Source organism: Amblyomma mixtum, chromosome 2, assembly GCF_055824585.1.
Source record: "Amblyomma mixtum isolate Tamu chromosome 2, ASM5582458v1, whole genome shotgun sequence".
Lineage (NCBI taxonomy): Eukaryota > Metazoa > Arthropoda > Arachnida > Ixodida > Ixodidae > Amblyomma > Amblyomma mixtum.
The window spans coordinates 259987216-260000797 of record NC_143013.1 but is presented as its reverse complement, the minus strand read 5'-3'; the positions used below and the strand labels follow the sequence as shown (position 1 = coordinate 260000797).

The window sequence follows — 13582 nt, the reverse complement described above, 5'->3', positions numbered from 1 at the left end:
ACTTCGTAATTCAAACTCGGAGGGGATAAAAAGTTTGTAGAAATTAAGTTGGTTTCAAACTGAAGGGAGCCACTTTCAGTGATGGGTCTGACCCCCTGTGTCCTCGTTATCTTGCCACGTGTCCTCTACTGCACAAACTTGAACTCCTTGAACAGTCTGCAGTACTTCCTGAGGCAAGCCCCCTTCCTCCTAAATGCGTGACGAGGCAGCAGCTGAGCTAGCTGCGTGACCTACGGGATTTGTACCTGGCAGTTGCTTGTAGCTGCTGATCTCGAAGGCTTCAGTAGCCTGCTTTGTTAGCTTTTTGTTGTTGAGCGATTGATGACGTGACCGGTGAGGGGCTACACCGAATCACATGCGTCGCAGCGTCTCCAGCACTTCAAATTCTCAACCATTCGTGCACATGTGGTTCTCAACCACATGTGCACGAAACGATTCATGTGGAGCTTGTCAAAAGGTTATTTTCGGTTCTGCCTGCTTGTTGTTTTTGTTTCTTTGCTTAGTTTTATGTCTGGATACGGATGGTTTTGGGATGAAATTGGGTTAGTTGGAGAGACATGGGAGAGGCATTTGCCCTGCAGTGGGTGTAGTCAGGCTGATGATGAATGTGAGTTGGGCTCAAATGCTTGCTGTATCTATATTAGGCTGCAAAATGCAGTTGCAGGCAGTATTAAAGGGAATGCATGAATGTGTGCCACTTCAGGCCGAATACACACTTTTGGCTGTTCTAATCATTGGAGGTGCAACCTGTTGCGAGCATATTGTTTGCTTTTGTTTATCAAAAACGCCTTAGTCGCCCACTCTTTGGGTGAGCATCACGTTGTTTGTCCCAACTATTGACAGTGGTAGAGAACGGAGGTTTGGGGAAGTTGCCACCTGAAAGAATTTGAAGACCAGCCAACAATGTGGACAAGAAATGGAAAAAGGAGCGCAGTGCGAAGGCCTGTGTCCTGCGCTTTTTCAAGTTCAATCGTTGGCGGCTGACTTTTATTTTAGGCATGGTTTGGAGCAGCAGACCTGTTCGGTGCGCTTCTACAATTTGTACACGCTGCTGGTGTAACCTGTGCAGATCTTCTGCGTTCACGGGGGCCTGTCGCCATCCATCCAAACCCTGGACCAGATCCGCACCATTGACCGCAAGCAGGAGGTGCCCCACGACGGGCCCATGTGTGACCTGCTGTGGTCAGACCCCGAAGGTGTGTGCCACTTTTTTTTTTTTTTTGTCGTTGTAGCCCCGTAAATGATAGGCAGAACTTAGGGGAATATTTGGTATAAGCAGCTGGAATGTCTGAACCCAGAGGCGGAATTCTAGAGGCCTGTGTACTGTGCGATGTCGGTGCACATTAAAGATCCTTAGGTGGTCAAAATTTCCGGAGCCCTTCATTACGGTGTCCCTCATAGCCTGAGTCGCTTTGGGACGTTAAACCGCCATAAACCAATCCAAACTATCTGGCATTGCTGCCACAGGCAGCCTGTGATGTGCGCAGCAAGAACAAGTGGAATGCAACGCTCATTATACTGCAGTCCACATATGCTTGTCGTTTACATCGCAGGTTAACTGCCAGTACTTAAAAGCCTGAAGGTTTCAAATTGAGCCAGTGATGAAGAAAGGCCAAGTAAATAGAGAAGTATGTTATTAATGTGTAATTTATACCAAATTTGATTTTCAACACCCATGTCTTTTCACATCCTTTTTTTTTTTTTTGAGGGGAATAAGACAGGTGAATTTCTGCGCATAGACATGTATCAATTCTGCATTTCCTCATTTCTTCCCAGTATCATCACCCTTCAGTTAAAAGGGACGGTGCTTAAATTTGTGTTAATATGATTAAGTTATTATCTGAAGCTTTTCAGGCTTTCTGCATAGTTTAGCTTTCTTGCTGTAATTTATCAGATGCCGTAGAGTGGTAGTTTGTCCAGCATTTAGAGAGTTACTATGCCATAAACCTGTTTAATTTCAAATGGGACACACCATGTACTAAATTATATGTAGCTCTTGCAGAAGAGTACAGGATCCTGAATAGTGTATGGTCAGAGTTGCAAAAAATCTCCGTGAAAAGGGAACTTCATTTACTTGAAATCTGACTGCAATATTGATAGATTGAAGTGGATAATTTTTTAACAATGTTAGTTTCAATAATCTGTCAGCTTTGGTCTTCCGTCGTTTCAAAATTGTGCTGTGACGCGATTTTTTGGGCACTCCAGAAACCGTAAATATTATCTCGAACATTGGATGTATTCGCGAAATTAATGCACCCGCTACACTGGCTACTAAAACGCATTTCTTTTTTGCATGCATTAAAAAGCACCCCTGTTTTCATCCCGAGACTGGTCTGCCCAGTGGCATATCAGTGTCGACGAGGCTGAATAGCAACGTTTATAGATACTTTTTTAGTTCCGTAACTCCTCCTCTGAAAGCGGGCGCTGCTTATACCTGGGCGGTGAGAGGGCGCTGCAGTCAAGGTTTGCGCGGTCGCCGGCGAGCGTGCGGCTCCTCTCCTGCAGCCCGTGCGCGGGTTTGTTGTTGCCTTTTTTTGACCATTTGTGTTCCTGTGCGCTCTGCGAACACATGGTCCTCATCGTGCACTCAGAACAACAAACGCTGCTGGCCGTGAAGCAGCTTTCGAGCGCAACGATGCCCACTTGCTTCGTGCCCGGCTGTACCAGCGGGTACGAGAGCAGCCCGGAGAAACGCCATCCGTACGGAAGCAAGAGGAAATATCAAACTCACTGCATCAAATCAGACCATTGAGTCCCTGAGGGTGACATTGATGTCAGTGCTGTCCATTATAGACACAACAAGGGCGTCAGCTATATACTCACAACGAAGTTAAACCAAGACCCGCTTGAGGTAATTAGACTGGCACATTAAAAAAGCCTAGAAATGCTCATATATGATTTTTTTTTAATTCAGAGATTTCTTGGCCTAGTGAGGTCATTAGGAGGTGACGAAGACCACCCTACAGTGACCAAGTTCAGCCAATTATTTAGGCTGCTTTCTTTTACACACCTGTTGAAGTAGCTGTGAAAGGGAACTGTGCGAGGGGAACTGATCGTGTCTTAATTAGTGCCTTCGAGAGCCTCGGAGAAAAGCGTAGCGACGCCCTCATCCAGAAAAAGGCTAGAAAGAACAGATCTGGCAGGAGCTGATGGCAATACCTTTCAGGGACCTCTACACTCTCCAATGCCTCCAACGACCACAGATACAGTGTTCCATCACCAGAAGAAACAGCCTTGTACTATTTGGCAGGCTATGCGGCTTTCAAAATGAAAAATAAAGTGCAATGTGAACTCTGTGACGCAATGTGACGCACTTGGCAGGTAGGATTCTCTGCCGAGTGAGGCTATGCTCATTATTGAGCGCGAGTATGTTAGTGACAGTCTCGCGTACCCTTCCGAAAAGATGTTTGCCTGTGTAAGCGCGGTAGAGGGTGCTATAAAACAGGCTTGAAAGGGCAAGTTGTTCGGTGACGTGTTTTGGAACGTGCTGGATTCTCTTGTAAAGAAAGACAGGAATGGTGTTGGTTTACCAGAGCATGCTGAGGTGTTCACAGCTCAATTAATTTAATTTTATTTAGTGACGCGCATGCACTTCTTTGCGCGAGCAAAATGCTTGGAAAATAGTAGTGCCGTTAGAGCTCAAAAGGAGCGAAAGTAAGCGAAGCTTGTCTGACAAATTAGTTGACAGCAAATCTGTCAACAACGATGTTTAGTGGATTTGTGAATAAAATTTTTCTATTTAAATGCCAAGGACCTTGAATTACTCTTGCATTTCGCCTACACCGGTATCGAACTCGCGGCTTTCGGGAAAGTAGCCGCGGGCCGTAGCCATTGAGACAGCGGCGGGTTTTATTTGCACCAGTATTGCTGTAATAAAACGTAAAAGTAATTTTGCGCGAAATGCGAGACACAACAGCCAGTCGCGAAAAACTGGTTCGGCGGATAATCCGAACCTATGAAGTAGCAAGGTTAGGTTCATCTCACAAGAAGCAGAATCGAAGCATGCATTTCGTCAATGCCCGTACAAAACGGCCGCTTGTGACACGGCTCAGAATACCGCTCTTAAGTTCGCAAACGCGCTAAGCACACGTATGTTATGAAATACCTCCGGGCAAGAGCCGGAAACAAAAAACAGCGGTCGCGCAGCGATGATTCGTATGCGAGTGCTCATGCAAAACGCTGCACGCTAGCAGACGACTCTCGTTCTCCTAGCTCAACCCGCGATTGCAGCGCCGCGGTGGCGGGGACGGCGACAGGCCGCCTGCTCCCTACGGGCGCTGCGAGGAGTTATGGAACTAAAAAAGTATCTATAAACGTTGGCTGAATAGAGGTTGCATGCACTTAGAAAGTGGTGCTTTGGATGACACAGCAGAAATGCGGTTTCTTGGATTCTTCAAAGACATTACAGACACGGTTACGAACATATCAGCCACATGTCCTGTTGAAACTCCGCGTGGAACCTTGCTGTCACTCCGCCATTTACGTATCAGTGCCCGTATCGGGCGTTGGAACTAGAAAGAAAAAAAATTATTATGATGCTTGCCTGAGGTGAAAATGCGAAACCAGAGTGCGACCACATCGGTGGTGGTGTGCTTCCTACAACTTCATGCCGCCCCATCATGCCGGACGATGGCAGATTGGTTACATGCCATTTGCTTGGTGTCACTAGGCCTACCGTGCTCCGCACTTAAGTTGTAGCGAAAGTGCTTTGGAACTAGCCACCGCTTATAATAAGAGGTCTAACATTGTTGCCTACTACCACCGCCACAGTGACTGCGCATTGATATGAACGCACAACTGATTTCCGTCACACTTTTGTCAGCGAAGCGAGCGAAAAAGCAGGCTAGAGCCAGCTGGAAGGTTCCTCACGTGCGTGCGGAGTTCGAGCCGTTGCCAGAACCATCGCGGGCTGCCGTACAGCGGATCATATCGTTATGCGCACATGTCTGCACATTATTCACATTTGCGCAGGTAATGCCAGTACAGTGAAACCTCGTTAAACTGTAGTTGGCCGGAACTCGGAAAAAGTACGTACTAAATGGCAGTACCGCTTAACAGGAGTAGCATAAAATCGCCCACTTACCTGCCAAAAAACAATACCAGCGATCAGTAGTAGTTGAAAGAAGAAAAAAAAAACATGCAGCCTTTATTTTGCACTGAAAGAAACCTGCACGGTTGCAGACTCGACTTGTCGCCATGCGTATTCCAGCAGGTGAATCGCGCCCAGCAGGTCAGTGGTGTACACCTTGTCACATTCGAGTGCTAGCAGCATCCTGCGCAGCAGGTTTTTTCTGTGCAGCTGCTTAACAGCTCCAATGATCCTTTGGTCCAAGGGCAGGGCGATCGCTGTAGTGTTCGGCGGCAAGAACACCAACTTCACAGCCTTCAGATCATCCAGTGCGACGTGCGCTTATGCGTTGTCAAGAATCATAACAACACTTGGTCCTTTCGCCTCAAAACGGTGGTCAATGAGGCGCACATACTCTTCAAAAAGTTTCCCAGTCATCCACGCTTTAGTGTTGTTTCTGTAGAAGACTTCTGCTAGCAGTCGGGCGCTCTTGAAACACCTTGGCTTCGCTGACTTGCCAACGACAAGAAGCGGCAGTTTCTCGCTTCCTGACATATTAACTCCGAATGCAACCAAAATCCGGTCCTTCGGATGCTTGCCGCCGGTGCACAATTCAGCCTTGAACGCAAGCGTTCTATTTGGCAGCAGCTTGAAAAACAGCGTGGACTCGTCCATGTTAAATATATCATCAGGCGCATAGTCCTTCAAGATCTTTCCCAGCTGGCCATTCCTCCAATCTTCTGCGCCATCCACGTCAGCTGCGGCCCCTTCTCCAGCTACAGTCTTTGTGCTGATGCCATCATCTTTTCCCAATGGCGGCAACATTGCCGAGCAGCTTTTCCCTGGCGTGTTCCAAATGCCACAAACAGTTGTCAGCGGTAGGTCTCTCTTGCGTGCCAACCCAGATCTCTTCACTCCACTCTCGATAGCATGGACTATCTCCAACTTGTCTTTGATGCTGACCCGGTGTTTCTGCCCAAGCTTCGGCACGATGGGAACTGCAAAATCTCAACCTCTCTGCGCACTCCGCTCAAAGAAACGTCGCACGTGCGAAAGCTGACTGGGCTGACGCTAGCGCGGCCGTTGTTCAGGAATTTACAAACGCTACCGGCACTAGCGCCAAATCCTCCTCCAGTTACGTTCGTAGCGGGTGGATTCAAAATAAGGTCTGAACCATTAAGGTGTGCGAGGGGGGGGGGGGGGGTTCGTGTGGACTGGCCCAAAACCGGGCCCGCTAGGGGAGGTGGTTGGATGTGCCACTGCGGTAGTTCGTGGCCTCCGCGATCGGCTCCGGCGGCGCACTGTCGCGGAGGCCACGGGTAGTTATTGCTGCTGCTGCTGCAAAAAAAAAACAACCCAAAGATGGTGCTAGTTGTATCATCAAGTACTGTGGTTGAACTTGTTAACTTTGCCGCTGATTTGTCATTGACTTGCCGTCCCGTCGGCGGTATTTATGGAAGATTGTTGCGTCACTAGCCGAACCGTCCTTTGAGTCGGTGCTACCATCATGAATTTGTCGCGCGTGAGTGCGACGAAAAGTGAAAATGGTACGTGTTAATCGATACGACCGCGATAAGCTGGTACGGTTTATGCGGATGCAAAATGCACTATGTTCAATGGGTGCTGAGTCAGGGACTTGACTTTACTACTTTTAAAACGAAAGTACTTATTAGGCGGGTACGTTTTAACGAGGTTTTACTGTAGTATGACTGAAGGCGCAAAATGACTTCGGTGGCCTTTTTTTGGTGAAACCAAATGAGATGCTGAACTCAGTAGGCATACAGTAAAACCCCACTGTACTAAGCTCGCACATAGTAAAAACACGATGTAGTAAAGTGAAAACAAGGGAGCAATGACCGTATAAATGCGTGTAAGTCAATTTTTGGGGTGCAGCCCATATACGTGATGTGCGAAAAAACAAATTTTAAGCAAAAACACACCAATCATTCTACATTCAGTCGCCACTCGCGGAATCTTCGTACTTTGAGCTGGTGCTGTGCTCTGGTGCATGCTCATCCCACAAGAAGTCGCGCAGCATGTCCGTTGTTCCACACTTCATTCACATAGCAGAGCATCTCTTCTTCCAGTTCGGGAAACTTGCTTAGCTTGCCTCGGAAAGTGCTCTTTTTAAGGCGAAAGCCTTTAATGGCTCATACTGTCATGACCAAGACGTGTTAGCAAATTTGTCTGCAGATTGGTCGAATGGTCGTGAGGTGATGTCACTGCCCAGGAATTTTGACGGGTGTCCACCGAAATATGTGAGACAGTTACTGTGCAATTTCCTTTCCTCAAATACAATTTTCGACTGGTGTCCACCGAGATATGTGTGACAGTTACTGCGTAATTTCCTTTGCTCAAATACAATTTTCATTTTCTTCATTGCGGCCCCTCTTTCTTCTTTCACTCCACTTCCTCCCTTCCTGTACAGTGCGGTTCAGGTGTCCACCGAGATGACAGAGAATTACAGCGTTCGTTCACACTACAACACACTGTCGCGTTCCACTCCTAAAGGCAAAGATTAAGCGTCATTAATTGGCAGTTAATTAATGCACCTATAGAATGCGAAGTGAACAATGCCGTAGCAGAATGCGGCACTCAGGCTTTCGCCTTTCACCACTTTAGCCACTAAAGTTCCTCGTAATTTTTTGCAGCTTGTGTTCCTCAATGCATACCTTTGGTTGTGCCATCATTGGACAGACTTCCCGCCCATGTTGATTTTTCTGCCTGCCGCACGCTTGCCGTGTTCGAGAGCAAACTCCCAGCCGTGTAGCTATTAAGATGCTTGCCCACCGTGCTAAAATTGCTACCACAACCCCCGTGCCTTTTACAGCCACAAAAAGCTGAAGCTGGTGGTACTGATGCCGGTACAGATAGTGAGAGCGCACAGCGGAGGAAAAAGTTGACGATGATGATAACCTGCGGCCTCGAGCGCCATTTGTGGGCAGCATGGGGAAGGTCTTGTTCGCGTGCTGCATTTAAAAAGCTATTCCCGCATGGGTCATGGCAAGTCCGGGCAGTGCACTTGCATGGAACTTTTTTTTTATATATATATATTTCCTTTGGGAAAAAAGGGTGCGATCCATACACGCGTTTATATGGTACTCATTATATGGGGCATGTGTCGATTTACTATATTTGGAGTTAGCTTTCTTTTGGCCAGCGAGGAGCGCAAGTTGCGGGGTCAACTTATGCGCGATATTATTTCGTATATACATTGTGTGTTACAACCTTTGTAGAGCTTTTTAGGACATGTTCGTGAAATCTCCGTATAATTTGCGCACCTCTTGCTTGAAGCATTAATTTGAGGGAAAAAAGTGCGCAAATTACGCGAGTAAATACGGCACTTGAAGATTCCATGGCACTTTGGTGCTGTGTCTGGGAGCAATGCTGTCACTACTATGTATTCTTTCTCAGTATCTTGGACATGACAGGTTAGTGATTGGTGCTCTGTACAGTTGCATGTTTGTAGATACAACCTTCCCTTCCGTCCTAAGCAGTGATAGGTCTGAATGCTGTATCCTATTTACTTGCAGACACGCAAGGCTGGGGAGTGAGCCCCCGAGGAGCAGGCTACCTATTCGGCAGCGACGTGGTCTCGCAGTTCAACGCGACCAACCACATCGACATGATCTGCCGTGCGCACCAGCTTGTTATGGAGGGTTACAAGTGGCACTTCAACGAGACTGTCCTCACGGTCTGGTCTGCACCAAACTACTGCTACAGGTGATTTGCTGCTGCATTTCTCTACTCGTGCACTTACTTTTAGCTCCGGATTTTTTTTAAACAGATATGAAATGGACTCATTTGAACCTATGTGCTGTGTTGTTTATTATGAAAAACACCTGATGGTTGTGAGGTTTTTGAACTAGCGCTCTGCAAGGTGGGGTTCAAGGAACAGTAGAAAATTTTTTAAAGGTTTACTTTGTATGTAGACCCTCGCTTACTCGAATTCTCTTAGTCTGCATGAAATGTTTCAATCTGACTTAACCAAAAACAAAGCAGAGCATAAGAGGCAAGTACAGAACATTCAACTGTGTGTGACTCTATGGAGCCACCACCATTGCTCTAGGCAGAGCTTTGGTAGCTGCCTTAGGACTACCATATTTACATGAAAACTCTACAACAGCTGTATCTTACCGGTACTCGCCTATAGAGCAGAAACATGGAACCTAACAAAGAAGTTCAGCTTAAGTTACGGACAACGCAGCGAGCTAGGGAAAGAAAAATGATAGGTATAACGTTAAAAGACCGGAAGCGGGCAGAGTGGGTGAGGGAACAAACGCGAGTTAATGACGTCCTAGTCGAAATGAAGAGGAAGAAATGGGCTTGAGCAGGGCATGTAATGCGAAAGGAAGATAACCGCTGGTCCTTAAAGGTAACGGAGTGGGTTCGAAGAGAAGGCAAGCACAGCAGGAAGCGGCAGAAAGTTAGGTGGGCGGATGAGATTAAGAAGTTTGCGGGGATACGGCAGCCGCAACTGGCAAAGGATAGGGTTAATTGGAGAGACATGGGAGAGGCCGTTGCCCTGCAGTGGACATAGTCAGGCTGATGATGATGATGATTTACATGATTGTAAGGTGGCCCTCCCGTGAGTACATTTCAAAATGTATTAGTCACTGGACTACTCGTTCACACTTGCGCTTCATTTTCACAAGTGCTGCTGTCGTCATCGTTGCTGCGGTTCCGCAGCACATTGTTCTTCCGCGAAATCCCGTAATTCACAAACAACGGCACCATGGCATCGCGTGGAACTGCTGCAAATTTCGCCTCATTACACCTGTATCACCCATTCCGAAGCGTCGAACTTGCGGCCCGACACACAGTTGTTTGTTTCTTTGGCATAAAGAATGACAGCCATCTTGAATGTAGCTGTGAACGAGTGCCAAACGCTTACCGGCCCGCGAGCGCAAATGGCAATTGATGGAGCACCACATTAAAAACTGGTGAAACGTGGCCAGCAACCAATTCAAAACAGAGCCAAAGAGAAACTGTGCGAGGGTGATGTCAGCTCTTCCATCAGCTAACGACACTCCCCGGCAGCACTGCCGTTCCGAGTGGCGGTGCCGCTGTGATTGGAACAGCGGCCCTTCCATCAACTATCAATACTCCCATGAGTGCCGAGTGCGCGGTGATTAGTTAAATAAAAATCCCTTTGAACAAGCACACAGAGTAGCCAAATGCTACTGGGGAGAGCCGTAGAGCAAACATAAAATTGCAACCACGCTGTCGCATCCATGATATCTTGCTTGCCTCGCCTTTATTTATGGCTAGGCAAAACCATGCTTTGGTTTTGATAAAAAGTTTCAACCCCTCTCCCCCCCCCCCCCCCCCCCCCCACCCACTTCGGATTTTTAAATGAAACAAAAATAGCTTGACTTACAATTGTTTCAATACGGTAACTAACATTGCAGCGCACACTTGGGTGGACTTGCAGCCATCGTCCATTATCTCCATTTCCAAGAATTTTGGTGGGGGGCCAGCTGTGTGGAGAGCATGTTTGCGCATCAGTCTCAGCGTAACTCAGCAACTGGGTAAAGCTTCTGTGCACGCTCGCTATCGCGTTTTATTCCGATGTTCCTGGTGTGCACAACAGCCAAGGTCAGACATGCCAGCAGTCTGAAGAAGAGCAGGAGCAATGGTCCGGTCTACCTGGTACAATCCCAGGCTGACACAGTGCACATGTTTGCCGCAGTGCGTGCGGAGAGATGTGCTGAGTCAGCACTGAAGAGCTCAAAACATACCGGCTTCTGCCGAACATGTTAGTAGTCGCATGCTATTGGGCTACAGTGTCCCGCTTTGGCCAGTGGGGTGTCAAGGAGCCACCATGCTTGTGCTTTATTGGAGTATTGCCATATCACTGCGTTCGGTGTGGTATCGTATGGTGCAAGCAACACTGAAAAGGTGTATTTTTGTGCCTGCCGCAGAGTAAGGTAGAGGTGATTTTCATTGAATGAACTATGTCCTGTCGAAGTGGATTCACTTGCTAGAGCTGCCTTTAACATTTGCTTGTTTAAGAACATCACAACTGCATTGTCATTTTTAAGATATTTTGCCGTCAGTTTATAATCCTACTCTACAGCGTAGTGACTGTGACGCTTTTGTACTCGTCTTGTTGCATTGTGCATTCAAAGGCCATTTCCTCTTGTCCTGTAAGCCCTGAGCAGATTTTAGCATTTGGGAGCTGTCAGCAGCTACTCTACTTGTTTGGCTTGGCATACTGTATTTACTTGCATACTGATAGCACTTTTTTTTTTTAATTGACGCAAATTTAGGGGTGCAATCATTACGCGGGGTAAATTTTTTACTCAGAATGTTTGAGCACCAAAAACGCAAACAAGTTGCAGGCAGACAACCCTTGTCACACGGGTGTGCTACCCGCGGTTACACCGCTAAACGTGGTTATCGCGAACCGAGCTCGGCGATCTCGGCTTTCGTCGTTAACCAAGAAGGTAGAGTGCGAAAAGCGCACGAGCTGGCCCCGCCTCAAGAACGTACTTTCTTCGCACTAAATCACGTTCCTAGAACAACGCATCAAAATAGGCAGTATGAGTGTTGCGCGACGGCGCTTTTATGCAGCCTTCGATCTTGTCCGATGGTGCAGCCACAGCGTACAACAGCAGCGTCCCACGGCGCTCAAGCTGCGCATTTTGCCGTCGTTGCGGCGAGAAATGTCCAGTCCCTGCCACATCGTTGATGTACTTAGGTGACACGTTCGCAACGCTCGGAGCACTCGATTCCGTGCGCGCTTACCGCAAGGGTGCCGCCCGCGAGCGCGGCGGACGACGGCGCTGTGTACTCCCTAGTCGTCACTAGGCCTAACTTGTTTCGTATCGAAGCCGCAGTGGACGGCGCTTTTGGATTGACCAACGCTGTAATGAATGTTCTAATTATGGCGCTGCCTTACTGGCAGTCTAATTGTTTCATATTAAAAGAAATACAGTCAAACCCCGTTACAACGAACTTCAGGGGACCGCGGGAAAACGTTCGTTATTCTGAAAGGTCGTTATAGTGAAAGCCCAAAAATTAGCCATAACAATAGCATTACAGTAACGCAAACGTCCTACCTTTGAAACGGTACCTCCTTGAACTCGTTTCTCACACAATGCACACGTGATCGTCGGACAAGGCACATTTATTTGAAATAGTCCGTGATCGTCTTCTGACGGGTGCAGCAGAGACTCTGCAGAACGAACGATTCCAGACCGTCCGCATTCTTATTCACGCCTTCGGTCGCTGTGCTGCTTTTGGCTATAAATATGCGGAGTTTTCGCAAGCAGTCCAACGCATCTGTGGCCGACACGGACTCGTCGCGGTCTTCGGGTGCTGCCGTAACGTCATCGTCCATGTCGTCGCTGCATTCCTCATCATGAGTCGCCGTGCCCTGGACGCTCTGCAGTATGTCACCAGTGGTAAGCTCCGCTGAGGTCCACGTCGCCTCGTCACACTGGACATAGTCGTCAAATGTGACTGAAGGATCGACGGCTAGCTGCTCGGCCACCTCGCTCCAAAGCTCGCTCGAACTGTCCTCCGCTGCCGGTTCATTGGTTTGTGGTTGGCCATCTGTGATCGTCAGGCCGGCCTTCTTCCAGCAGTTTTGGATGGTGGTGGACGTGACGCTCCACCATGCGCCTGTCAGCATTTCCGCAGCCTGTAGGACGTTGATGGCTGTCGAGCGCTGCAGGCGCAGGTTGATGAGCAGCCGCTGAACAAGGCGCTTCCGGAAGTGCGACTTCATGCTCCTTATTATTCCTTGGTCCAGTGGCTGAAGTACTGACGTGCAGTTCGGCGGCAGATACTCGAGACGCACATTCGTGAGCCGTATGTTGACACTCCACGTTCTTTAGCCACGACGGATTGCTTCTTCCCGTCTTCTATCTCGCGAAGAATGCCTACTTTCTCACTCAAAGAAAACTGCTTTCGCTTCTTCTGCGTGGTTGGAGTTGTTGAGCTCATGGCAACGCGATCGCCGGCACGCACTTCGAACACAATAAAAACCAGAAGAAAAACAAGATGGACAGGCCTGACACGGGTGACAGCACGCGAACAACTGAAAAAACAAGCAAGAAAAACGTGATGCGTACCGCAACGGAGAAGGAAAAAAAAAGTCTCCGCCCGCATGTTTCTCCTCCCGCGCCATCTCAGGTTTTTGCGGGAAGCAAGTTGCAAGGCGCCTGCTCTTCGCGCTGCGTCGTCTGCTAGCTTGGAGCTCCGGCTGCCGTGACGGATACACTGAAATCTAAGAATCCTCGCATTTTGGGATATGAGTTCGTAGTACTGAGGTGTTGTTAAGATGACATGGAAATTAAATAACGATTGTTATTCTGAAATGTTCGTTATTCTGAAGTTCGTAGTAGTGAAATATTTTTACATTTGAAACTATAAGCAGTCGGCGTGGGATTTCTTAAAAGTTCGTTAATCTGAAATGTTCGTTAATGTGGTGTTCGTTGTAACGGGATTTGACTGTATATACTATCGATTTTAGCGGCGCCTTAGCAGCGGAGCTGGCGTGCAAGC

General features: G+C 48.0%; 1 protein-coding gene across 1 annotated transcript in view; it reads left to right on the top strand.

Moving 5' to 3' along the window:
• Nucleotides 1-13582, top strand: part of Pp4-19C (protein phosphatase 19C) — a 35799-nt gene that overhangs the window by 10669 nt on the left and 11548 nt on the right. Inside the window, exons 5-6 of the mRNA XM_089573683.1 lie at nucleotides 1070-1196; nucleotides 8602-8791. Coding sequence (XP_089429809.1) covers nucleotides 1070-1196; nucleotides 8602-8791 — 317 coding nt within the window. The remainder of the gene's footprint in view (nucleotides 1-1069; nucleotides 1197-8601; nucleotides 8792-13582) is intronic.